Below are 27,770 nucleotides of genomic sequence, written 5' to 3' on the forward strand. Positions count from 1 at the left end.
CGCAAGTGTGAATTTAAGAGATATGAAATCATTGAGATCCTTCGAAGGGATTACAAAATGTGTAGACAGATTATCAAATAAATATAAAAACTTACCTGATTTTGCACTCGTTGATAAAACGAAGCATGAAACATTTATGTTTGAAATGCATACTATTTTACTTTATTTATACAGAATCTCTTATTAACAAAAATGTTAGATGAAGAGATGACAAGGTAATTTTCTCATAAAGATTATTATGAACTTGAGGTGAGTCAATGACAATATTTTTGGTTGCACCATCAATTCTTTTCCTAACATAATTGCACATTTACTTCAGGATTATCTCTCAATTAATGTTTTACATATTTGCTGATCATTTTATGATAACCTGTACAGACATTATAAGAATGTAGATGAAGATTTCGTCATTTTGGTCAATTGAATCACGATAAAATTGTGTCTTGAACATTTTTGTAAGACTGATATATACATAGACTAAAGCTTTCTTAACTCACAAGAGGAATTTGTATCTCTCAATCACTTTTCCAAATCTTCTTTCACTTCCCAAATTAACATATATAATTCTTTCTTATCCTATTTACAATTCCTTATAAAATTATGATCTTTGTCTTTCTTAAAAGATATACAAAGTATCTCTTTTTAAATATCTATAACAAGTTTATTTGTATATCTACTTACGGCTAGCATTACAAATTTAAGGCGGAAATACTAGAAAATAAATTCAGACTTTGTGAGTTCCTTAACAACTGCCATTGTTTCTTTTTTTCTCTCTCTATCAATTGCATCAGAATATCTTTGAGGATGTTCTTTGAGGTAGAAAATGCCTCTTGCGAAGCGTCGTCAAGCTCATATTCTCCATTCAAAGCATTGAAAAAGGCGTCAAAAATACTTTGCACATTTTTTCCACAGTTTAAAGAAGATTTAATTCAAATTTGCACAACGTAAGAATCGCCCAAAGTCTGGATATTTGGAAAATAAGAGCTCGAAGCTATAGCTTAACAATGACTTGGAACCTCTCTCTAATTCTTTTTACAATTTGTCACCTAAATAATGAAGTATTTTTTGCAAAGAAAATTTTCTTGTCTCACTTTCACAATTATTAGAGACATTATACTTAATTACTATTCCATATTCTAACTTTTGTGGCACACCTTCTCCCATTTTATGCGGCAAACAGACGAAAATCGTTCCACGCATCACACAATTTCATCACATTGTCTTCAGAATCGTGGCACAGACGCGTGTTAACTCTCGCGACTCGGTAGTTTGCTGAAGAATCGCCTCGGCCACGAGACGGGAAAGTCATACTGTCGCGGAACGGGACCTCTAATGTTCTTCTCGAAGTACCGGAAGTAGGGAAACCACCACTCGCGGCACAGGTAGTTGTTGGGGGATTGCTTGAGGAGTTGGCCATTGTTGGCCAGCGTGTGGTAGAGCCAGAAGAGGCGCGTTGTCACAAAGTATGCAATAAGTACGTCGATCGTGTAGTGTCCATGCGCCAGAAGAACCTGCGAAGGTGACAAGGAGGAGACAATCAGAAACTAAGCTAAGAAGTGGACTCTGACAGAAAGACTTACCATTATAATTCCGACAAGAGCATTCAGCCAAGCCGCCCAATGAATTATGTAGAAGCGCTTCGGCGAATCTAGAACAAAAACAGCATGTGAATAAGATTCTCCAAAAAATTCATTATAATTTCTGCATTGCCGTCTTAAAAGATTGAATAAAATACACAACAGAGAAAATAGTAAAAATTCTCAATGGAAATTATCATTAGAACTGACCTCGACAATATCTTTCTGACCTAAAGAGCTGTGATTACGTAAATGAGTCTCATAGTTGTGAAATTGAAAACTTGCGAGTTCTGAAAAATGACTCCGTTGAGAGTAAAATCAGGATTTCATGGCGTTCTGTATCAATTTAAAAATAAAAAACTCTCCAAATTCTTCTAGTAGTCTTAAAGTTATTATCTTGATGTTTATCATTAAGCTAAGTCTCTACGTTTATGGCTTCATTCATCCAATCTTCAGCTAAACAATTGTCTGTGCTTCACAATGACCAATTTCAATGGCATGTCGTAAAAATCACTGATGAATCATTTGAAAGAAAATTCCCATGATTTGACGACTTACATTCGCTGATAATCAGATAGGCAAGAACAAGCATGACAGTGTGACCGCTGTAAATGTAGTCACCGCAGAAGGTGTGCTTGCCGTTGATGGACAACCCGAAGCCGGAGAGGAGCTGAAAGACGCGCTTGGCGATCAAGAGCGGCGTCGTTGAATTGGACTTTGGACTGCAGAAGTACGTCGTGTTGGGCACCGGCAAGACCGTAACGTACATTGTGATGGAGCGCATGAGGTAGAGAAGTGCCATCAGGAGGAAAACGCGACGCATTACAATGAACCTAGAGAGATGGAAAAAACGAGAGGTTATAAATTATATTGCTTGATAAGAGGGTTTTGGGGTTGCGATAGTGTTACCTATGTTTGTGGAATATGATAAGGAGGATGCAGGAATTCACGCCGAGCATGATGAGAATTTCACTGACATCCAGCGCCCAGTCCATTTGCTGCACATTGTCCAGCACAACGTCCGGCAGGGGCGCATACTTCTCCCGATCCGGCAGTCTCTCGTGCACGAGCGACAGTGATACAGTGGCCAGGATGAAGTTGACGACTAATATCACAAATGCTGTGAAGAGATGAATGTGTTATTATAGACAAAGCCTTCTGTGTGAATTTCCACCACTCAACACACAACATTGATACTGTCCATGGCTTGTGCTTCCTTCACTACTTTAAAATTGAATAGCGGAAAATCAATAAGTCGCCACAAAGTCAGCGTAAAAAGATAATTCACAATTTAAAAACCACCTTCTTCGTCATTATGTGAATGTGAGACGGAAAAAGGAAAAGTTGCAAAATTCAATCTATATACAGCTCTGAAGCTGTACAAGTTTTCATGTTGGATTGCATTACGTTTCTCAGCAATTAACCAAATAATTCAAATACGCTCTAGAATGAAGTTTTTTTTCTGCATCGAACAAGTGGTAAATATTTTGCATATTGAGTGTAGAATTTAACCTTTTCTTCCGCTTCACAGGAGAAGAGATTGGCAGTTGTACTAAAAACTCACTCCATTCTACTGTGAAAATGTTGATAAACTTGAATAAATAATCACAATTTTTGTAACGCGCTTTTGTTGCTCAATTTGCAGAATAATTGTTTATTTGGTTAACTGGCAGAATGACTCACATCAGAATCGTCATAGCAGAACATTGACAGTTTTTTTATTTCATGAACTCGTTCACTATACAATCAAGAGCTTTTTCCTCGTAATCGTCATTCTATTTTGGAACAAATTACAACAAATTATACAACCGAAAACCGCTAAATCACTGTCAATTTATTAAATTGTACAGAGAATAAACACTTCTTCTCTGCACTTGCACAATGACACTCAATGCATTTGAGCAATTTGTGGCAACGAGACGAAACAGGAAACAAAATATCGGAATGTTTGATTCAAGATAACGAATGGTGGGGAATTAGAATACATTGATTGAGAGCAACATTAGATTGACTCACAGTAAAATGTTTTCCACTTTTCCTTCGGGAATCGCGGTTCATCACGTAAAGGCACTGGCACGTCTATTTTGATCATAACAGGTTGACCGCTAGAATCGACAATTTCACTTTGATGGTTGTTGTGGTAAGGCAGCTCGAATTCGTCAGGTACTTCCTGCGAAAAGAAAGAGTTGTGTTGTTATTCGATCACTTTGCGCGACTATTAATTAGAGGTGTAAAATATGGTGGAATCGTGTACTCATTGCGCGTTATCATAATATGATTCCCTTATCGGCATTTGAATTTTTTCTCCGATTCCGATACTTTGTGGCTCTTGCGAAAGGCGCGCACGAGACGAGAAGTGAAGAGAAGTCATAAGATTTTGACCATGAGTTCCACTCGAGCGTGATTCATCAAGTTTTAGAGATATTCAATTCACTTTTTTTCAAATGCTTTTCCACCTCGTGATAGCGTCAAATGATAAGAAGATATGTGACGCAGTTGTATTTCGATATGAGAGAAGCCAAACTCGTGGGTGTCAAAGATAAAGCATCGAATTTCCAGCAACATAAAACACACCTAAAAAACACCCCTGATTGTGCACTTGAGTGAAAGAGCGAAAGTACGCGCGAGTCTGGACTGTGAGAAAAAGAATTTCAGATGGCTCGAGCCAGTCTGTAATTTGAGGGTGTGCCACACGTAAAGCATAATTTTCTCCTCATTGATTTATTGAGGAAAATTTCTCCATCCAAATTGATTAATTATTCTTGAAGATTGACTCATGACTCAATGACATTGCTCTGGATGCCACTTCGAGGAGAGTTTGTTATTCAGTCTCAGTCAATTAGCATTATTTTTCACTCTGTGCCAATGTAAGCAAACACACATGGAGAGATAAGTCAGATGGAAGATTTCGTAGTTGAATTATGCAATTTCATTCTTCTCGACTATTAAAATGTACACTTTGCAGTGGTGCTTAGTAATTTGATTAAATCGTGAATAAACTTAAGAACCTCTGAGGTTGCAGATATTAGGAGAGAATTTACGTAACTCTTTTACATACAATTTCCACCACACAAAAGATTAATTAATTAATTAAAACTCATTCCAGTCGAAGTGGTTAAAAATGCTGTTTTAAAACGATGAAAATTTAATTATTTTAGGATGTACACGTTATTATTGATACATAATACATTTGAAAGCATACGAGAAATTTGCGTATTTACAGTGAGTTTTCAGTTAAAATCGTCACGTCAAATTGGCACAACTCAAGACGGATTGCTTTCCAAGAAGTTCCGACGTCACTGAAGTTTTGACATCACATTTCCACAAGATTATACAACGCTAAACGAATTTTGCGTCTATCCACACAGTCATTGTCCTCTTTGGATTACCAGATATATTTATACCATCGAGTAATACCCACTTCCGAGTGAATCTCTATATTTAGTAGTGATTTTACGCTTTTCGGATGATTCGACACATTTTTCTCTCCATCAAAATCCAATTGTGTGTCAACATTCGTCATTTTCCCCTCCACATTTATTGCATTCCTTCCGGAGTTTTTTCTTCCACAAAGTCACAAATGTTTCACTTCGCGCTGTGCTGATGAAGCCTTCAAGCACACATTATTCACTGCAATGAAATTCAAGACAAATTGCACACAAACGCGAGAAATGGCAATATTTGCATTGAATTCTATACTCTTAATCCTCTTGTAATGCGCACAGTTAAGAATGAGAGGCAATTTCGGATGTTTCTCAAGTTCACGTGCACTCGCCTACTGTTGGAGTAATAGTATGTCGTCTATGAGGCTTGTTTGGCATCTCCCCACTCTTTGATATTAATTTGCGAAAGACGCAGTTCATTTGAAAGAGAGAAAAATACCGAAAGAGACAGATGATGTGCGCTTAATTTAGCTTCTCTGCCGAGACAGTGATTTGACTTTTTTCTGTTACCAATGTTTTTCTCGCCAACCAGGAAAAATCTGTTCAGCGAGAAGGCTGTAAATTTGATAATAAAGGAGAGATAAAGGCATAACATTTTGTCGCCTATCGATGATGATGTGTACTCATGAAAGTGCAATTTGCAGTGCGGTGTTATGCAACGACGTCATGTTGAAATTATCTTTTTTTTTACCATGTCTAGTTTTCTACTACTTTAGTTCATTATTGTTAAATTGTCCGCATATTTCCACATGATCAAGAGTGGTGGCTAGAGAAGGCGGAAAGGTTATGATTTCATTTCATCCATTGCGTACTCAATCGCATAGTATATTTGGTGTGAAAAGTGGCGGGAAAAACTTTTCCCTTGGAAAATTTTCTTCTGAGCCGGACAAATTGCGAAACTAATGCGCGAAAAAAGCACTTTATGGCTTGATAGTGTTATTCCACAGTCTCAGATGAGGAGCACGATGTCATATGACTTTCCGGGAGGGCACATTTCTTGTTGACTCTACCAAGCAAAGTGTAGCCAAATGGTGTGAAGAGAGAGAGAGAGACACACGGACAGAATGGAAAAATTAAACCCAATTGCTAAGTCACTCTTTTTTCCTTCAATGGAACCCTCTTGTGAAGTTGAGCATGAAAGCTACATACATAAGACAATTATCTACATACTTCATATTGTCTTCTTCGCATCCAGGACGAGTAGTTGCAGAAGGGCTTATTTAGTCTAGTCAAGCCTTGCGACAGTAGTCCATTGCTTGCCATTTCGGAAAAACAGCGTCTTCGCGACAAAGACAATCTTTTCACTCTTTCGTTGCGAATTTTTTGGCAAACGAAACAATTTGCAAGAAGTCAAACTAGTCAAACTCGCACTGATCAGTCTCACTGTACTTGAGTCGTCAATGCCCATGAATCGTGACTGTGGGCATTCTTTTAATCTCTGGTAACTTCACTAAACCGTTCACGGTGATTAAAACTCAACTTTGCATTGTGTTCAACGTCTTTTGCTTGTCTCAAAACCTTCTTTTCGGAGAAAGAGTTGGATCTGGAGAATCTATGGGACAGATTCCACTATTCAAAAAATGAGCACAAAACACGTTTGTGGCGTCCGACGGATGTCTTTCAACTGATTGTAACTTACACACTAAACCTAAAACACTGTTCAGTTCTCGTGCTTGTGTTGCCTCTGAGAGACTTTCTGTTTCACCGTGTTCAATTGTATTGAAATGGGGAGTCTCACGAACACACGCTTTACACCATTCGTGGTACAATGTGTAGTGTAGAAAATGTACATGACCAGTATGAGAGTGAGAGAGAGAGAGAGTAATTTTGACGTGGTTTTATTTGCCGAGACGCAGAGAAATCAAGAAAACCAAAGAGTATGCATTCTTTTAGTGTGTGTTTTTTAGAGCACTCAACAAACCAAAGAAAATATCCAATGCGTGTGTGAAGAAACTGTAAAGTTTTGTAAGAGTTCTAATCAAGTCTGCACACAAATGCACAAAACTTTTCCATTTATTGACATGTTTTTTGGATGTCGATAGCGAGAGTGCAGGAAACATGTTGCGGTTTTACTAGCGTCGTGATTTCCTCCTTCTCAAGATTCTTCCAATTCGCTGCTATCGAGAAATTTTAGATAACATCACGAACTTTTACTCTGACCTGAAATATAAGTACGTTCAAGTGGCGCGTGCAAAAATTCACAGTGCTATCTGTAAGTACATGAAGTTTGAACGAAGGCAAATGAACATTGAAGGACGCAGGCGAAGAAGTACTACGGGTTTAGGGGAAAAGAATTCCACTATCACGATTGCGATTGCCCAAATTACACACACTGCTCATCATAAATAGTCACAATCAATCGATATAAATTGTGGGAGACGTAAAATTTTGGGTGATTAGATAATTTCAATGCAATAAGAACGATCATAAAACTGTTAGCAAACACCAACAAATTTGCTGATATTGTCCGTATTGTTCATTGTAAATCAACAAAAAAAATCATCATGTGTGAGTAGAACTTTGACGAGAAAGCTTGTTTTCCAAAATTCCCTAAAACTCCTCTCTCAGTGAATATTTCATGAATTTTGTCGGTATTGTTATGATGAATTATTTAGAGTGTCTTAATTCCAAACTTACCTCTTTATCTCGATTTTGGATAGTCATTTTGAGGCTGAATTATTTCCTGTGCTCTCACTTTTATATAGAAATCACGTATTTTCTTATTTTCCTTCCAAATTTATTATATATCACACTTAATTAACTGTAACTGTTCAGCAGAGTATTTTACACCTTTCATTTGTTTTTATGATTGTTTGAAAGTTATTTACGTTAATTATAGTGTGTGCAGAAATGTCGTGTTTTCCTGCCGTCCTGAAGCAGTTAAACTTATAGAGAGCTCTATGAATTCTCAATGCTACAGTCCGAAGATAACAAATCAACAATAAAGTACCCAACACGAAAGCACTTAAAAGGGTGATAATAAATTTTGAAGTGTGTCAAAATTTTAATGCAAAATCTGCAGGGACTTAAATGGGAATATTACATATTCTTTCGGAAAACATTGCGATGTCTCGCATATAGAAAAAGCCACTGGTATTGCTGAGATTTTGCGGTTTTTTCGTCATATACTTTGGTAGAATTCCGCCGGTTTTCTTTATAGCATTGACTTTCTTTCTGCAATGATAGGGACTCTATTTAGTCTGATTGGTAAAATTTTCCGCTCAGTCTGCATAGCAAAGTGAACGATAGACAAGGCGATAGACATACATTATACATAAGTGATAAGACTTTGAAGGTAGATAATAAGGTTAATTAATGAGCAATTCGCTTGATATAGATTCATTTTGCAATGTCTTCATTGTGCTATAAAAAAAGCAACGTATCTTAAATATTCAATGACGCGAGGAGTTAAGAATGAATGGTTAAATATGAAGAAGTCCGAGGTTGAGACATTTAGCAGACACTCGAGTAAACGATACGAAAGTGCTTCGTGTTTTATACGGACTGACATGAAATTTCCGATAATATGCATCACATGCAATCCATGTAGTTTTGCTTTACACAGTGACTGACAAAAGTATCAACACATCCTTTGTTATTTTCTATGTCTTTTGTTCAGCCCAATTCTTTCAAACTCCTCATGATTACTATAAAATTGAAAATTGCCGGTCCCAAGGCAAAAGAGTTAATATTATATTTATAAAATTGTCGAGCCTTGATCAAATAAAACGATTTCTATTTTCATCTCTTTGGACAGATTTTTTCATGTTATTTTGGAAACTTCATTTTCGCCCACAATTGTTAAAGAATGTCTTTTGTCAACATGTAATTTCCTTCTTTCAATATTGTATTAACTTAATTCTGTGCTCAGTCTGGTCAACCGTGTAAATGGTGTGTACACAAACACATGCACAGAGAGGGGAAGAACAGAAATGACATGATGTGAAAATTCTATGATAAGGAAAATATGTGTGACTGTTTCGTAGTTTCAATATAAAAATACACGCCGGTGTATTTACATAAATAGGGTCGACCTCAAAATAGTGACTAATATGTTTGTTCAAACACTGCGAGCTTCGTTGATAACAGCACAGAAGGAAAAAGCCAATGACTTTTAGCATAAGTTAATAATAAATTTAGGATGTACTAAAGTATTCTTTTTCCACCAGTAAAAGTCCACTTCAAGAGTGACATTGAGAGTTGTGTTGAGAGGGATGAGAAATTTTCTCTATGAAAAGCAAATGACATACGCGTGGTGCTTTTATGGCACTTCATCCTTTGCTATATCCCTATGGCTTTCGCTCATTTTTGCACACGCAACAGGGTGGAAATAGACAACACACAATTATACAGAGAGAGTGGGAAGAGTGACTCCCTGATGGTCGAAATCCTCCCACAATTGTGAGCCTCGCGAGGCAACACGTAATTGAAATTGCGTGACGTTATTACTTTCTGCCAGTTCTCCTTCTCTAGCCTCATGATTAGATAATCGCGAAGCAAGGGAACGGCACTAAGGCAGAGAGAAGACAATTGTGTATACTTGATCTTCAGTCCAATGCTTTTTTGTTAAAGGGTTAAAAAACAATATGGACTCGTATTTTTTGAATATGTTACACAGTCACAATTTAGGATCTCAGTTATACTTGCTTAATCAAGTGTCTAACCAATCATGATAGTTGAAAGAATTAAAACTACCCCGCATTTCCCTATAATTTCCACGCTGTAACTTTTAATTAAACTCATTGCACTCCTTTTCCATGAAACAATTGGGTGTGTTTGCAAAATTGAATTTTAATAATTCAACAATAATGCTGCGCCCTACGAGAGTATTCTGTGAGGAAAAACTACCCGAGCAAACAACAAAAACTTTCATTAATGCGATGTAATGATATTGTTTGTGTTAAGTGAGAGTTCTATACATAATTTATTTATACACTTTCCCTGCTCGGGGCGGAAAAACGATGTCGCGACGGGAGAACTCAATACAACTGGAGTTTCCGAGGGGGAGGTTTTCAGGGGTTCGCCGAGAAGAGTTAATAGGTGGAAAACCTTGACGTATTAAATTAGGGCAGCGGTGTGTTTTTCTTGGTATAGTGTGTTATGAAGTTTTCCGCCGAAGCAACAAAGCCAAGAGTTGCACGATATGTTACCGTGTTGTTCCTTTTAGCCACCCTCTCTATACGCTGGGAGAACCGTATTAATGGGTGAGAAAAACGGAAAGACACACCTAACTTTCTTTTTTGCTCCCCATCTGAGGTATTTCGTGAATTTAATTCAATTTGTATAACACAGGAAATCCACAGAACGGGTGAGGCGGCGTAAAATGTGACTGTGACGTCTGCGACCCTCGAAGTACACCACAAATGAAAATTTATTGACTTTTCTCCGACAATTACACACATGCAAAAATTACAGTATTGTAGGTCGGGAAAATTTGTACTGGACAGCTTATATAAATTCTTCTGTTGTTGTTTGAGAGCAAATATGTAAGATTGTCTGGCTCATCTAGAATACTTCAGCTTGGCCACAAACAGATATAAAAACTAATGAGTGTTATTGACTATCTTGAGTAATTGGGAGAGTGAGAATATGAGTCACGAGATATATAAAACAAATTAATTTGAATTGTGAGAATGTGCTTTAAGATGGCACCATATTTTTCGTAATTAAGCCTCACTAAATACAGAATCTGATTAAAGTGTAAATTTGGAAGTGTGTGACTAAAACGGATGTGCCTGAGAAATGTCACACAGATTGGACACGAAGAAAATGATTGATCTAATTCACAAAAAGATCGATGACTAATACAATTTGCCTGTGTAAGTCCACTAATTCACGATTGCAGAACCTTGACCACAGGACTTTTCAGGAAATCACGACAGATTTTTGCACAGTTTTATTAATATCTTATTCAATACACAAATCATACACCACACTTGATGACAATTGAGGCGTCAAAACATGTGGATTGGTGCGAAAGAAAGAAGAATCGAACTGAAAATTACACACTCACACGACCAAGAGTCGACTTCAACTGAAAGGAGAGTTAGTAGAAGCGCTCGTTGGGGTTCTGAGGTCGTCTCCCCACTCTGATTGCTCACGCCATGAGCACTTTCTCCGCGTTAACAGGTGAATACTGCTTTATCGACAAGCTGAAAGCTCTGCGCCCAAAGCTGGTCAAGAGAGTGAGGTTTAAAGCATTTGAAAAAACAGCAGTTGATATTATGATTTGTTTCAACCTAACTTTAATTGGAGGAAATTAAAGTAAAATTGTGTATGGTCTTTGTTTAGGAAGGGAAATTTCTCACTCCCAAAATATATATGTATAATGTCTGTCGCATAAGAAAAGTAGGAATAATTACAAAGGCATTCAGACACATGAATAGAGTGTGCTTCGCCCAGCTCAATCCCTGGAAGGGGTGTATGCTAAACGGTCACATTAATTGAAGACACATAATTTAAAGTTTTACGACTCACCTGATCGACCAAGGACAGTTTTAAGTGGCTTTAATCGATTAAGGTAGTTGGAATTATAATGAGTGTTTGTTTAGATGGACGAAAAAATTCATTAAAATTGATCTGAAATGTCTTTTTCAACGAAGATTCATTTTCGCCATAGAATAGCACTTAAAAAGACACAGAGGCGGACGAAAACAAAGTGGAGAACTATTATTGATTTCCATTCTCTCAGATTTCCGTCTGGTCGATAGATAAATGCCAAGATATGAATCGTCAGGCGCGCGGTGTCGGTTGGGAAACCAAGAGAGAGAATCGAGGGAAAATTTACATAGTCTGGATTTGAATCATCTATCACTGTGGACTTTTTATCCCTCGGCCAACTTCCCGGCAAAACGCGAGAATATTAATGTTACTATTCAGCCGATGGAAAACATGAGGTGGAAATCTTCAAGACGTTTAGCCACGAAATCTCTCCCATAATGCTATACAAATGATGACGATGTGAACTTATCGTATCGACCCATCGGAGGTATGTGAAAATTTTTACATACATACGCTTTTTCCGCGTCTTTGCGAGAATAATTAATCGGTATGTCGTGTGAGTAAATAGTTATGTTGCACGATGCTCTCAGATGGAGATCAGTTCCGATTTGGCTGGGGAATTTGTATTTGCTTTTCGCACTTCCACGGACACCTTTTAATGATTGTATTATAGTAGGAAACAATGTTGCCAGTCAGCAATTTTCATGTGGATCTTCAAAATAGTAGTGACACTGCGATCTTGATTTGAAGAATTTCTTATCCATACTATATATTTTCATATTAATTCCAATAACAATTGATGTGAAGACTCTAAAGGCAATAGAAGAGATGGAAATATTTCCACAGACACCATGAAACTTCTTTGTGGACTGGGTCAAAATATTTTCAAGATTTGAGTCAATCATATCAAAAAGGAGATGCGACGAGTAGACAAGGCGAGATTTATTTGAATATATTCAGGTGTTTCACCTACACGAAGCTCAAGATTTATAGATAAAAACCTCATGCACGACAGATTTTGTATCTCATAAAGTGATTCCTGTTCTACGGTCATCTCCTGAGGCCAGAAAGAAAGAGATGTGTCAGAGTGGATTAAAAGTTAATCCTCACTGATTGATACTTTTTGTACTACTTCTTATTTGCCAACCAAATACTATGTGCATATGAATGAGAAATATTTTTTTCTGTTTATTGTCCTATCTGGTATTGTATGAAGACAGATTGACAGTTGTGGTACTACAAATTCATCCAACATTAATCTTTTATGAAAATTTTCTCGTTCGTTTAATGAAGGTGAGCTTGATGCGGTTTTACTTTTTTGGACAACTCTTTCTTGCCATGTTTTGTGTAGACAAAAACCTTGACAAAAACTTTTCTGGTTTCTTTCTCGAGTCTCGCGGATGTTACTCTAAGAAATTGCGGCGCAGTTTTTGGATAAAAAATGGTTTGTTTTTGCCTCGAAGTGTGGCGATTAACTTACCTAAGTAAGGGTGAAAAGAGTCACGATGGCTCATGGCAATTGGGGAGTCCAAATAATTCGGCAATTGAAAGTTCCAAGTTCAGCATACGCTGAAATTGTACAAGTCACTGACCACAGAGGGTGAAAGTGAATTTCTCTTGAGGTGTAGCACTCGATTTATGAGAAAGAGTCCATAAAAGGAGGGAGATTCAATATTCCACCACCTATATAATATTGAATTGATTCCTCACTGGACGTCCAAACATCCTATATGATTGAGGCTTCCAACTTGATTATGTGAGACACGCAATCGAGACATATGGGCGATGTTTACACACTATTCGTGCAATGTTGAATTTATTAAAAATGCATCAGCCTTTTAGGACTGATTTATTGATTTTATCCACAACGCTGTGATTAGTGAAGATTAGGTACTTGGACAGCCAAATATTAGTTATCTACGTTTCGCCACTCATTCGACATCGCGGCTCGCTGTCAATCAATAGAAAATCTTTTTGAATGTGTAGAGATTTGCATAAATAAGTTTAATTATAATAAACAAATGTCTCCTCGAATATCTTAATTTAGAAACGGCTTATCAAAACAGACAGCCACATAGTGATGTTTTCAATTTTGAAGCTCTTTTTTGATCTATACGCTAGAAAAACAATTCTGAATTTTATTCTACAATTCTATAAAGTTACACTGTTATAACAAAAAATTTTGTATATTTTATTTTTTGGAATATAACCAGGTATAGTTAAAGATCAACTCTAAAATTTTTCTTAATATCTGTATTTTTTAATATATTTTGCCTTCAATTACAAATACTTAAAAGTTCAGAAAATCAAGGATTTTTTTTTACAAATATTTTAACAAGATATAACAACACTTCACATCAAGCATAAAAAATAAAGAAAATTTACTAACCATTCAATATTATAAATTAATCAGCAACTTAGTGTGGATATTTTTGAAAAAGAAAATGTTAGATTTATTTAAACTGCAAATCTCTAACCAGTCTTTCGCTGCATAAGCCTTTCTGAGCCGGACTAGACGGTTGAGTGAGGAAGGCAAACATGTTTTTCGTGATCTACTTGACATGGATCATACTTACTCCTTCGCTTTGCCAATGATTGGGTGACATTAGCTTCCTTTTGCTGGGCAACAGGATGGCAGTACAAGAATATAAGGAAATCGCTATGAACCGTCTGAAGTTTGCTGGGAGAAAATCCGGGAGAATCAGAAGGTAAAAAGAAGAGTTACGAGGCAGCAGCTGAGGAAGCTAAAGTCACAAAAGACAGAGCGAAAAGCATTTTCAACAAGACGCGATATACCACTATATATGTACATATGTATATATGTGCTACCTCTGCCTACAAATACACAATGTTCAACTCAAACTGAAGAAATCAAAGAGGAGGAATTATAAAATCAGACAGTCTTCGGACTCCGCTTTGGTTGGACGTCTTCAATGGCATTAGCTGAGGATTCTCACTCGTTTCGTGCTTATCACGCGGCTTTCACGGGGATTTCACATGTGGTTTTTGTGTGGTGGAAAAAATGTGTACTGTTGTTCTTGAGAAGCCAAAGATGAATCACGTTGATTTTACACTCATCTAGTAAATACAGTGCGTGAAAAACTTAGATGAAAATACGGTGGAAAAAATGTCAATAAAAACAAACTCTGAAAGTGACTTGGCAAAAGTGATTTTAGGCGGTGCAGCTTTATGAAGACTTGTGCGCATTACCTGTCGGTAATTTCTAATTATAATAATAATCTAGTGAAAATTGCTTGAAGTGTCGGTTTAATGAAGACGAGTAGTGGCATGAGAAACATACTAAATGCCGAGGATTGTGTTAATTGAGCCGCAGGGGCACAATTAAGAATTTTTCCACACTAAAACATATAATTTGGGTGAGCAAGTTTTTCACCATGACACATGTGATCTCAATAAAATATCTTGTCCAACATTTCTTGGCATTCGAGTGTCTCTTCTCGCAGGTGTCATTATCTCTATTCTACTCTAAATAATTAATAAGGTTGTCGAATTTTTAATTTCCCTCAATTTTTCTTGGGATTCGTGTCACTGCTCTGTGAATAGAACTCAGATCTAAAAGAGGGAGACAGAGAGAGAGAGAGAGAGAGCGGGAGATGGTGAAGAAATGGAGTTGGAAAGTAATATGAAAGGGTTTTCATTGGTCATTTTGTAGTGCACGGTTTAGTGAGGAATTTAATCATGTTTAAATCCCCAATGTGTAGTCAAAATCCAATCCCTTAGTTGCATGAAATATGCATACATGCCATGGCAGGAGTTTAACAGTAGTGTCACAAGTATGTAATAATAGTTGTATGAGCGTGTGGACAAAAACGACATGGGAGAAGGGAGAGAGAGAGAGGCTCCAGCAACAGAAGCATAACATCTCAAGTTACAAGTGCAGTGCTCTGGGTGCTGATTGTGGTTGTCCGATTAAATGTGAGGAAGAATTGCCAACTTTAAATACATTTCACTGTCCATACGTGGTAAATCCTCTATTGGACGCTGGAATGGTGTGTATGTGTTGTTCTCTCATTTTATTTTAATTGTACCTTTTAATTGTGGTCAATTTGCATTTAGTGGATAATTTTAGTGTTCACGATGGGGCGTAAAAGCATGAAAATTCCAATGAATTGCGCACGAAAATTAAACAAATCGTATATTTAAATTTATTGGCTGCCAGTTAGGGAAAAAAGAGAGTCATTAGTGGAGCAAGTACTAATTGTTATTTACACTGTGCAAGTGAATTTATAACAACGCGCTTCATTCCGCATCAGTGAATATTGTCGATATAGAGATGTTCAGCGTCACAAATTATTCTTCTCTCAGCGGTTCTGATTGCTTTCTTTTGTCTAATTGGATGAGGCGATACTTCGAGAGGCCATATGAGTAAAGTGAGATGTTGCGTTTAACCGGAGGTGAAGCACAGAGGCAATTGAATTGTGGAAGAAGTGTTAAGAGTGTTGTGTAATCAGTATTTCACTTTGGCAGCTTCTTAATTGAATCGATCGAAAACAAGTGAAGAATGTTCAGAATTCTCTGCTCTCATGCCATTCTCAACTTTGCCTTGCCATGCTTTGTTACTTACCAGGAGAGAAAAAAAACCAACATTTTCCTCCTTTTTCCTATAACATTATTAACATCAGTGAGTTTAACTTTTCTCAGCCATCTATATCGTCATTATCCGTACCTTTCGTGTAAAAAGGGTTAATTAAATTTTTTTGTCTCACTCCGCTTATTATCAGTTCACATTGTGTGTGTATATATACATATATCGCACTAAACACTTGTTTGGAGGAAGAAATTGTTAAATCAAACAATTTTTTGATGCTGTGAAAATACTTCGTCTTCCGCCATCTGGCTTGAGAATCCAATCTGACCGCCAGCGATAATTAGGCGCCTATTTAGCCGTTTACTCTATTCTTATACTTTATTTATTATATTGTCTGGGTATGGTGGAGCGAGAGGCGAGGACGGAGGCTGAGGGAAGAAATGCAGTTCTTTTTCTTTATCATGGGCTGAGAAGAGTTGAAAAAATTATAGATTTAAAGCGAATGGAATCAAAATTTTCAAATGTAAATTTACAAAATCGACTCACAATCAGTAAGTAAGATAACTTTTATATTAAGAACAGCACGGTCCATCCAAGATCATCAAGATCTTAATCTCAATCATCGCTTTTTGGCATGATCAACTCTGTTTTCGAATGCAGTGAACAGCTCATTGAATGAATATTTCTTGACATCCGTGGCTTCCAATCTTAAATCTCTTTTCTTCTCTCGCTCCTTCTGTGTGTTGGCTGGAAAGATGAAAATACCGCGATGTAAGATGACGATGTGCCATTCATCAGTGGTCATCAAATGGATCCAGAGTGAATTGGCATTTTCCTCTCGTGGTGGTGAAGTTTCATCCTATGCTCATGCCAATTTTGCATCGTAATCTGTCTTAATAGTCCAACAATGATCTCTGGGTACTAACTTCCACACTCAATGAAATTAAGCCAACACAGCGCAATTGCTTCGAGTAGGAGGTGCAATTCAGTGGCGGAGAAAGAAGAAAGTATTTCCTTATAAGAAAATACACAAGAAGCGCGGTGAAGTTCCTTCAACAAGAATCTTCTGAGAGTAAAGTGAATAATAATTATAGTATTTGATTGGAGTTAATTGATGAGTATATTGCGAGATGCGTCTCAAGTTTGCCGCATGTGGTCAGACGCGGTCTTGTTGCAGTGCATTTCAAAAGCGTCACATCTCTGCTACTGGTCATTATTGCACCTTTGCCAACTCTTGTTTGCTGCTGGGATTTTCGCCCATGGCTTCAGCGCGAGTGACTGATTTATTTGCTAGGCCGAACCGGGACCTGCCCTCTAAGTAATAAAGCACTAAATGTTGTATTTGCTCAAAATACGTATCATTAATACGTTCATCATACCTGATAATTTCACAAATCATCACCGCGAGGAGTTCTCACGTCCTCAAAGACAATTAAAGAAATATAAATGTTCTTTCTCTCGAATTCCCCGGTGTTTTCCATATGCATTCCATTCGTCAATTGTTTGTCTATTGGAAGAAAAATAAATTCACACTGTGCCTTGTAATATTAAGCATTTTTTGCCCATCTTTTGCTCACACCTTGTTTCATACGCTCAACGTTTTGATGGAAATGTGAATTTCTCCCATCTTTTTTACCTAACAATGGGTGAAATGCAAGTGTGCGAAATATGACATTAAACATCTTAATTAAGGGACAAGGAAAATATCATAAAATTGTGCTCGAAGACTATAAGAACGAGTGAATGGAATAATAATAAAAATTAAACCATTTGTGTTTTCATTTACTCCTAACATATCTTTCTAAAATCATCTAATTATACATCTCAGTGGCGTTATGTATTGTTATGCTCACACATTCAATGCATCTTAGGGATTTTAAAGTGGGAGATTAGCGTAAGAACGTGATGCTAAAAAATATTTTACAACTTTCCACACCATTCTTCATATTGCAGAAATTCCACGTGAGACTTTACATGGCATTTGGCATTTGCATTTCTAGCGATCTTTCATTTACTTGAAACTTTAGATAAAATTTCTGAAAAGATAGCATCCTTTGAACTGATGATGTTCAACGAATATATATATATATATATATATATATATATATATGTACACCAAGAAAGTATTCTAAAGAATTTTTACGCGAAATTATATCAATTTAATCGTTTCTTTATAAATGCTCCTCGACTGTAGTTTTCAGGACAAATTAAGTGCATTTCTGCGTGGCCGTGAAAATCGCTGGAATATCTCATAATTGCCATCAGAATCTTCAATTCCTCTTTACTTGATCTCACACTTCTTTGCAGACAACATGCAATGAATGAAAATGAAAGACAAATAGTGTAGAAACAGAAGAAATGATACAAATTCTGGTATGAGAGGAAATTTCATCTTATAAAATCACAGATTTTGCGTCAAGATCATTTGACATAGTCTATCTCTTAACACATAATGGAGAGAACTTTATTTTACTTTCCCTTGCAACCATTTAAACCTATATTTCTCCATCGGACGTGACGTCAGAAGTGTAGCATATTCCAAAGAGAATATTGAATATTAATCACAATACGCGAATGGATCCTTTCAAGGGGATGTGAGTGCCAAGAGAAGCAAGTGGTGTGAGGAAAAACTTATAAAATCTGCAATCATAATCTTTAGGAATTTTTCATCTGCACAGACCAGCCAGAAACCTGTTATACTTACTCAACTATCCAGATTATTGATACAATAGTTCTTTTCGCTCTCTTCTCGCCCAGACAATTCCTTGTGCGCGCTTCCCATAAAACATTTTCTCTTATTGGCAATGAGTCAATACTTTATTTGCGCAACATTGCTACAAATTGATTTTGATCTCGTACAGATTGCAAATAGTTCTTAATTGCCATTTAGTCTTATACTATGTTGTCTGCAGAGAATATCCTTCTTTGCAATTCGATTGGACTCTTGCGGGAGGCTGGATCATTAATTTGTTGAATTTCCTTATCCCCATTGAACATTAAACATTTCCATGCTGTTCTGGTGTGCCACAAGTGCATCCCTTGGATGTATTTTTCCCGCAATTGTCCCATGTGAATTTTTGTCCATAAGCACGTTGCGAGTGCAAATGTGAGAATGGGTTTCTGCTTCGAGCTCATAAAATCCATTGCAACGTGCCGCTGGAAGAGAAGATAGTGTGCAGAATATGAGAAAGAGATACTTATCGAATATTATACTAAGTCATTGAACTATTATATGTAATACTTCATATATGGATAACACACAACCAATACTACTAATATGTATCTCTTAATATTTTCGCTCGTATTTTTTCTGACGACTTGTCCTTAATTAACTTCTCATGTTCACTCACTGCAGGCAACTTATTTGTTTGGCATTAGTCGCATAAATATGTGATGATAGAATTGCTCCATTTTCTCTGTCCCACAGAGAGGTGAACAATTTCACACTTGAGATGTGTAGAGCAATCATATAATGGATGATGTGCAAAATTGATGTTTGTACAGTTTCAATTGCACTGCTGCGGATTTAACCAGATCTTGTGGCGATTAAGGCTAATATATTTTACCCATTTCTCACCTCCTCAATTTGGTTAATATCATAAAAAGAAATTGGAATTCCCATAGATAAATCCACATTAAGTGTACTCCCACTTTAATTGATGATGTACTTTGCGTCTAATATAACTTAATTTGCTTCATGATTATTATTTTGAGTATGAATTGGAATTGGACGGCGGCACGAAATGTATTAGCTTAGCACGAAAATGATCATTATGTGAATTGAGGTGATTGGAGTGCGAGGGAAATGTGGTTCATTGAGTAGATATTATCGTCAATTGACGTGAATGGGTTGTCTTTGAGACAGTTATGCGTGGTGCTACACCTCCGTATTTGTCAGTTTTCCTACAATTGTGTCTCTATTAATGTCTTATTGCGCATGATTTCTTTGGATGACTTTGCATTTATATCCTGATATAATGATGAGAAAAGTGTGTCATCTCACAATAAGTAATCCCAAAAAACCATCGATTTCCGGAAAACTTAATGCTTGTGATCTCCTTTCTGAGAAGACTCACTTCTTTCACCTTATAACGAAACTATCTAACGTTTTTGCTTTGCTCACTACAAGGCTTGAAATAAAATTTGATTCAAGAAAAACCAACATAAAAAACTGCACAAAATTTTCCCTGTTTGAAAGATTAAATTTTTTTTCGGGAATTTTTACTGTCTTTTCCTTTCCATACAGCACAGAAGTAAAACGAATCAGTCGATGATTAGTGCTGATGGTAAAAGCCATGCTTAGATTTATGATCTTTCAGAAATGCAATGTTTATTGTTATATTACACTCCTTGAAATATTTGAAACTCCTTCAAGTGAAGTTTTAAAGCAAAAGATTAGTCATATTTATGGGATAAAGATATTCGTGAAGAAATCTGTCTAGAACCCTGAGAGAACTTCCAACGAAATCACCTTAGAGTATCATATTTCTCAGGCAATAACTGTCGAGTATGACATCCGAAAGTATTTTTTATGTGAAGCATGACCACCTAGAAGGAATGAGATGACGAAAATATCTTAAATTTTCGTAAAATATCTCTATATGTTACAGGTGGAATTTTTAATTGGAATTTATAGCGTGAGGAGTAGAAATCTGAGTATGAAATTTGCCAAAAAAAAATATATATATAATCACTCTATGAGGCAAAAATTCCCAGGTGTCGTGTGAAGAGTCTGAAGTGTGAAGATTATGTGGGTTAGTGAAAAATTATTATCTTGTGTTTGGGTGATAGAGGAAGAGTCTAGCGTTGGATGTATTGTTCAGTTCATGGGTGGCCGGACTCATACTGGGCCTATATCAATCCGACCGTAATCGTTGTGGCACATTAAAAAGCTCTCTTGAGTGCGCTGCATTGCCTCTGTCCAGAGATTTCCTTCGCCGGTTGTGACTTTGGGTGGGAAAATTTATTGATTATTAATTCGACAGGACTGTTTGTGAGCTATCTCGTAATGGGTAGTTTGTTGCACCTTCTTGTCGCGCCGAGGAAGTCTCTCTCATCCTCTTCAGTTTATCTCATTTGCTTATTGGTGTCTTCCCTGGGGAAATATATATATTTGCCATGGTGATTTGAATTTCATGCCATGTGAGTTGATGGTGAGACAATAATAAAATGAGTTTTATATTGATTTTTACGCCTGATATCGTCACGCGATTAAAGCGTCGTATATAAAATTCACCATAAAATTAATTGCACTGATATTAACTTCTCCTTCTTATTTCATTCGCTGCTTAAGTGTTTCTTAAAAGGGACAATAAATTTAGTTTGAGACGTTTTCAAAGAGATCTTTGAATATTCTGAATCAGAAATTCATCAGATGTGTGCATTTATTATCTTGTAGCCTTTTAAAATTGAATTTGTCGGCGCAAAGAAGAGTCAAACATTTTTAGCAAGAAAGTTCAGTCAATGAAGTAATGAAAAGTGTGCATGAAGTGAATTCTGGTTGTTATAGAGCTGAGCAATTAATTTTTACTGCATGTGCAGAAGTTAGTTGTGTGCCTTTGTAGATTTTACAGGCATCACTTTTGCCACTCATACCAGACACCATTAAGGAATTTCCTTTTCCACCGTCTTTGTCCAGCACTTTTCTCACAGAGAGATTCATTTTGTGGGTGTTCCTTTGCAGTTCGATCTTGATATTAGCCACAATTTAATATATGCACCATAAGTGGCCAAGTACACGAAACGCCAATTGTTTTATTGAATTGTTAAGAATATTGCGCATAGCTGAAAGGGAAGATGTGAATAGGTAAAAAAGAAGGATGAAAACCACAAGATTGAAAATGCTATGAGGTAAAATCGGCAATGGATTTTCTCACGCATAAATCCCATAATTGGAAATCGTGATCTGCGTGTGTTGCATCGGAGGTGGAAAGGAAACGTTAAGAGATTCCGGGTGATTGAGGAGAAGATGCAAAAATGGAAGGGAGAAGATAGGAATTCGATAGGAATTTTCAATGTTATTCAATTTGTCCTTGCATATAGATACGCAGTGTTGTGACCTACTAATTAGGAAATTCATACCTTTTTAACAAATGGCATCGCAAATATCTTACAGCGTGAATGGATGCATCTCTTCCTATTCCAGATCCTTTGGCACAATCCAGCATTATAGATAGAATATGCTGATAAATTGCACACTCAGACGAAAAACACGAGGAGAAAATCGCGGGTGAGGAATCGCACTGTTCGAAATTGTTGCGGGCGAAATGCAAGGAGAAGGGGAAGCATAGAGGCCATGGAGTCTCTTTTTCGACGTGGAAGACTATGTTTAATAATAATTGCAGCGGCACGATTTATTCTTCCAGGCATGGCAAAAAGAAAAGTCATCTCTCGCGTATTTTATACCGAGCACAGCCATCGTCGTTTGCCACGGACTTACCTGAGAAGAGGTGATCATTCTGGCATTCGCCAGCCGACAATAAGCACCAAATTGAGCTAGTGCTGGAGTTCCTTGAGATGCATTCCCGTGCGGCTCCTCAGGGGTATTCTTAAGCTGGTCACAGATTGATGGTTTGATGGGGTGGATTAAAATGATCCGCTTAGTCGTTCCACTCCTTCTCGAGCTGTGACGGTTTCATTGAGTCTCTCCGTGAAAATGTTCCCAGAAATTTCATCATAGTCACTTTATATGATTTACAGTGCTCAGATTTTGTGTTTAAACATACATCTGCACATAATATTGTTGGCAAGATTGTTAGTCTTTCCCCTTTGTACACCTTCCATTTGGCCAATTTATCACAATTAAATAGGAAGTCACAAGACATTTTGTTGTTTCCTCCGGAGAATTTGTCAAATTGGTGAAGATATCGTGCGATTTGTTGGCCATTCTGTTGTGCGTTTCATGGCAGATAAATTTACAGTGCAGAAAAGCTTCCTCTTCCAGTGCACATAAGCCTGAAGTGGAGTGCAAAGGCAAAGGGAGATTTATATAGAACGATTTGTTTAGCTTCAATTGTTGCAATTTATGTTTGTCTAACAAGGAGACTACACACAACATGAAGATTCCATTTATACCTTTGGTGTGTACTCAAGTAAGACTATATTGAATTCTCTCTTGTGCAGACTTCAATTGGGCAGCATTGAAGTTATATGGAGAGTCTCTTTGTGTTATACATATATAGTGATCATTAGGATTTGAGTACACCTTTTAGAGCACTGCACGAGAAGGCGTTTTAGTGCCTCAGCGATCGCCCAAAAGAATTTTTCAAAGCTTGTGGGGGTGGAGATAGTCATGAATAATATGAAAGATAAAATTAATAACTCCACTGCAGAGGCAGCCATACGACTAAGAGACAGCCATTCTGGCTTTTTTCACCAACATTTAATTTAATTTATCCAGTCTCGTATTTTTTTTTCTTTCAGAGCTATTAACTTCGTCTCTTTCTGGTTTTACATGTCTTTTTACAGCATGATTTCTTTGGAATATTCTTTTTCTCGAGGAGCGATCTTGAGTTTCCGCTTTGTGGGATCTTTATGGGTGTTTTGTGTTGCTTTTGTGTACACTTCTAATCTCTCAAATGTGATCAAAAGATTACCAAGGGGGAAATCTTCAGGCTTCCAATTTGTACACAATCTCACACATACATACATGTATGTATATCAAAGAAATAGAATATTTTCGTGCGACCTTACTAATCATATCTCCCCCTTGGAAATGCTTTGGGCAATTGACTACACAGATTAGGATTTGCTTATCATGACTAAATTCAAAAGATTGACCGTAGTAAATGAATAAGTTGCTGAGGAATCACTTTATTCTTAACTGTACAAATCAGGTGACTTTTAAGGTCAAGAATGTTCAACTAGAAATGCCTTGTCTTTGTCATCATCTTGACAAGAAGATTTCTTCATTTTTTCTTTGGAAATGAGACGTGACAGTTTGATACTTTTGCCACCCTATAGATCACCTTCTTCTACTGTTTACAATTTTGTTCTGATTCACTCACGACGGATTAACAAATAACTGCGTATAATTGATTGATTGTTTCACTCACTGGAATTGACATACTGAGTTTCTTGATTAGCTTTCCGATCGTCTCACTTTTCCTGGGTGCCTCTGAAATGAAAATGAAGTGAAATGGGAGAGTAAAGAACAAGGAATGTGGATAAATGGGCTAAAATCATACTTTTTCCACTCACAAATTGTGTATGGCGTGCTTCATGAGTGCCGAGTTGAAAAAGTACGATTGCATTTTGATGATGGTTCAACGAAAGGTGCATTGTGGTACAGTTAGACTGGCAGAATGCATAAAATAGTGCAGGTGAAGTGAATGCGGAGGTAGATGGCAGATAACAATTCAAGTCACATTGAAAGTCATCTCAATCAGCAATATGATTATGCGTGATGTCCGTGCACGGACCATTATGCAATCTCATCACTTTTCCTTTGTAAGATGTGCAATCAGACGCACGCTTTTTTGTCCGGAATGGGAGTAAATACAGACATTTGAAGACAACACTTCTCTATACCAATGATCCGCTCACCATGAATGGAATGAATGTGGTTTCTAATTGATTTATCGTTTACTTCTCTCCAGGATGGCTTTACACATATGGAAGAATTTCTATGGGAGATTTCATTCCGGAGAGAGAAATTAAAATTCCCAATAGGAAATATGTTACCTTTATCTTCACGAGAAAACTTTTACCTGGAAAACAACTTCCTTCAATGCATATGAAGTTATTTTTATTGAAATTCTTGCTCACATAAAGAATTTCGGGCCAGATGTAATTTGAGTTCTTTGCGTGGTGATCAAAATTTATCCGTTTATTTGACTTAGAAAAGTGAACGGTGAAATTTGTTGAGTATGTGTGTGAATTGTAGAAATACTTCTGACAAATTGAAGAGCAAATAAGTCGTGCATAAGCACTCAATTTACTGGCAGTTGAAGATGAGTGAAATTACATTATGTTTGCAACAATTGAGTATGTAATTGCGACGATGAGGTGTGCAATTATGCCTAAATCTACCTGTGTGCGCCTCTAATTACGATAATTTCAGATGTACATCAATTTATCTGAACGAGAAAGATTAAACAGGCTTCTGAGTCATGCCTCTTACCTCAAAATATTTCTCTCTTCCCTTCGGTATTTTATTATTTCATGAGATTTACATCTTCGCGGAGTTCTTTGCTACTTTCCGATAATACTTGTTTGAATAAATCACTCAGGGAATTGTCATATTGTTGCTCTGTCATGAAATGTGACTCTCCAAAGCTTGGTTTATAATTGAACAAAAAGCGCACATAAAGAGCAATTAGGAGGTGGAATTTAAGGTGGTATTCAAGTCTTATTGTTATCACTTCCTCTAGACTTGCCGATGATTTATGATTATATGTCAATGTTTTTAGAACTGGGACCTTTTTTTCTTTCTTTCGTGATTATACGGTATTTTGCTGAAAGATCTGCGGCTTTATTTAAAAAGAATTATTCGAAAAATTTCCGCTAAACCATATGAAATGAAATAACCGTGTTGTTTTTCCTTCTCCTTCTGTATTTTCAGACTCAATCTTAAGTGTTAATCGCAAATAGTTTCCTTGTCGCCTGAAATTATCATGAGGAGGAGAGAAAGACATCTACTATCGGTTCAGTGATTTGATGTAGTGCAATGGAGATATGTTGCTTCCTGATCAAACATACGAACAGGTTTTAAGTGGCCAAGAAATTGTGGCCTCAATAGGACATCTGAAAAAACTGCTCGAGCTCGAGTCATCTGAAGTGGCGAAGAAAATATTATTAATTGATGTTAAGAGACCAATTGAAGAGTCATCTAAAGGCGATTGTCATGGTGAAGATAGACATGAGCCACATCGAAGCATGGATAATGGCGGTGAAGCGATTGAGAGCGAATGTGCCATTAGTAGGAGATCAATTGAATTATCGGCGACATCATCGTCTGATCAGACAAGGAATGACGACACAGAAGACGATTATGACGAATCGGGAGAGTGTGATGATGATCTATTGCAGGGAGAAGAGAAAATTAAAACGACAGAAAATCATTCGAGATCTAATTCACCGAAGGACTTTGAGAGGACAACAAATTTCTTCAACAACATCCCCGAATTTTGCGGTCAACCGCTCAGGCCATTCACGCGTCCTGAGAATAGTTCCAAAGAGCCTCATCAGACCAATTCCGTGCACACCAATTTGGACATCCTCCGAGCATGCGAGATGTTCCTGTACAAGCATCGCATCAGGCCTGACTTCTTCTGTCGCTACAAGAAGGCCATGGAGTAAGACGACTATTATTGCGGTGTCTCAATTAATTCATTTCTCACTTCCGGTTACGTTTCCAGCGCCTCTCTTTCCGCCCCACCCTCATGGCGACTTTCGCGGTGTCGCAGTCCAAGGCAGGAGTTGGCAAGGAAGCCACAGAGCAATTCGCCGCCTGAGCAGCGTTCCTACTCCAGGATGCATCGCTTCCAGAAGGCTACGGCCATCTATACACTACCGCTGCGTGGCAGAGGATCGCGGCGTAGTGTTCAGTCATCAACAGGTGAGTGAATTCATCAGAAGAGAAAATGCTTCTAGGGACACGAGTAGTCACGGTAAAGTGTATAATCAATTTTTATCACCCACTGCTATCGGAGGGAGAAATCAAAGCCGCAAAGTGGAAATTTTGATTAATTTTATCCCCACTTTGCGTCATGCACACAAAAAATTTGCTCAAAAATCACAGAGATGGAGATGAAGATAGGAGAAAGTCACCCTTTTTTGGTCAATCGTGCCAGCGATGGTCAAGTACGTGACCGTCAGATGAACTCGACAGCTTTTAAATCACCGCGCGAAAGACTCGCGTTGATCTGCTTGAGATCGCCTAGCTGAGGAGTTTCACTTAAGATCGTCTCTCAAGTGTCATGTTATTTCTCATGAAAATTATCACTTTATATGCATACACTGCACTCTTAAAGTATAATTTGCGTCGCTGCTTTACAAATGTGCACGAGTGTAATGAAACATTAATCGGATGTCATTTGCTTGTTTGTAATTTTCATTTTTCCTCCCAACATCACCATCATCATCATTAACACTATGTTTATTGGTGCATTTTTGTCAATGTATATATACACTTCTGTCTTCTGCAAACTGTCTCATCTGTATTGAACGCTCGCTTTTCGCCAGTGTGTTGAAGATAACGTTGGGGACGATGATTTTAAATTACATGCTGTGGATTTTCGGGTAGAAAATTGAGATGGCTAATTGATCGACGTCTATACCAATGCATTCTTATGTGTCATTTACTATATAGCATTTCGATCGTAGGGATGGGGAAAATCGGTTCTTGCACTACACCTAATATTCTTGCGTAAGTATATATGAATATTGTGTAAAAATTGAGAAAGACACAAAATCAAGCTGAACCAGTTTGTGACAGATACAGTTGATTCATTTTGTATAATTTTGTCGTGCAAGAAGCGCCTGTTTTCCCTTTATTTTCCTGCTCACTCTCTCTTACCTGGCTTACAGAGATGCGGTCACCTGTGGTGTCTCCTGTACTTCTTGCTTGTGGTGGAGGCAGATGATTGTGTTGTCTGGAAAGTATCATTGCACATTCTGTCACTTGGAGAATTTTGTTGACACGCTGGGCAGTCTCTTTATCCGCGATCGTCAGCTTCCGTCAAGATCACTTCACAAATG

At 37.3% G+C, this 27,770-nt stretch overlaps 2 protein-coding genes across 11 annotated transcripts; one reads left to right on the forward strand and one right to left on the reverse strand.

Annotated features, from left to right (window-relative positions):
- Nucleotides 1–133: 133 nt before the first annotated feature.
- Nucleotides 134–27,770, reverse strand: LOC132256980 (phosphatidylcholine:ceramide cholinephosphotransferase 1-like). 9 transcript variants are annotated; one of them, XM_059753632.1, is made up of 7 exons: nucleotides 27,589–27,770; nucleotides 24,125–24,186; nucleotides 3,594–3,747; nucleotides 2,487–2,697; nucleotides 2,136–2,410; nucleotides 1,581–1,648; nucleotides 134–1,511 (listed from the first exon to the last, which is right to left on the reverse strand). In XM_059753632.1, the coding sequence occupies exons 2-7, from the start codon at nucleotides 24,134–24,136 to the stop codon at nucleotides 1,248–1,250; spliced, it is 984 nt and encodes a 327-aa protein (XP_059609615.1). In that variant the 5' UTR covers nucleotides 24,137–24,186; nucleotides 27,589–27,770; the 3' UTR covers nucleotides 134–1,247. The 9 variants fall into 9 exon arrangements, with proteins under 9 accessions (XP_059609615.1, XP_059609610.1, XP_059609611.1 ...); XM_059753627.1 differs by lacking the exons at nucleotides 24,125–24,186; nucleotides 27,589–27,770 and adding exons at nucleotides 7,658–7,810; nucleotides 10,950–11,057; XM_059753628.1 differs by lacking the exons at nucleotides 24,125–24,186; nucleotides 27,589–27,770 and adding exons at nucleotides 7,658–7,787; nucleotides 10,950–11,046.
- LOC132256982 (uncharacterized) lies at nucleotides 14,637–26,718 on the forward strand. 2 transcript variants are annotated; one of them, XM_059753635.1, is made up of 3 exons: nucleotides 14,637–14,737; nucleotides 25,633–26,365; nucleotides 26,429–26,718. In XM_059753635.1, exons 2-3 carry the CDS (start codon nucleotides 25,746–25,748, stop codon nucleotides 26,634–26,636), a joined length of 828 nt encoding a protein of 275 aa, XP_059609618.1. In that variant the 5' UTR covers nucleotides 14,637–14,737; nucleotides 25,633–25,745; the 3' UTR covers nucleotides 26,637–26,718. The 2 variants fall into 2 exon arrangements, with proteins under 2 accessions (XP_059609618.1, XP_059609617.1); XM_059753634.1 differs by lacking the exon at nucleotides 14,637–14,737 and adding an exon at nucleotides 14,824–14,898.

This window comes from Phlebotomus argentipes, unplaced genomic scaffold (assembly GCF_947086385.1).
Source record: "Phlebotomus argentipes unplaced genomic scaffold, Phlebotomus argentipes genome assembly contig_33, whole genome shotgun sequence".
Taxonomy (NCBI): Eukaryota; Metazoa; Arthropoda; class Insecta; order Diptera; family Psychodidae; genus Phlebotomus; species Phlebotomus argentipes.

Bases quoted from the DNA above. Each gene is read 5' to 3' on its own strand.
- LOC132256982 (XM_059753635.1), top strand. From the start codon at position 25,746: ATGTTGCTTCCTGATCAAACATACGAACAGGTTTTAAGTGGCCAAGAA. The intron at 26,366-26,428 runs GTAAGACGACTA...TTACGTTTCCAG, and splicing joins CGCTACAAGAAGGCCATGGA to CGCCTCTCTTTCCGCCCCAC.
- LOC132256980 (XM_059753624.1), bottom strand. From the start codon at position 6,283: ATGGCAAGCAATGGACTACTGTCGCAAGGCTTGACTAGACTAAATAAG. The intron at 3,748-6,190 runs GTATGTAGATAA...TTCTTTTCGCAG, and splicing joins TGCGAAGAAGACAATATGAA to GAAGTACCTGACGAATTCGA. The intron at 2,411-2,486 runs GTAACACTATCG...CCATCTCTCTAG, and splicing joins ATCATATTCCACAAACATAG to GTTCATTGTAATGCGTCGCG.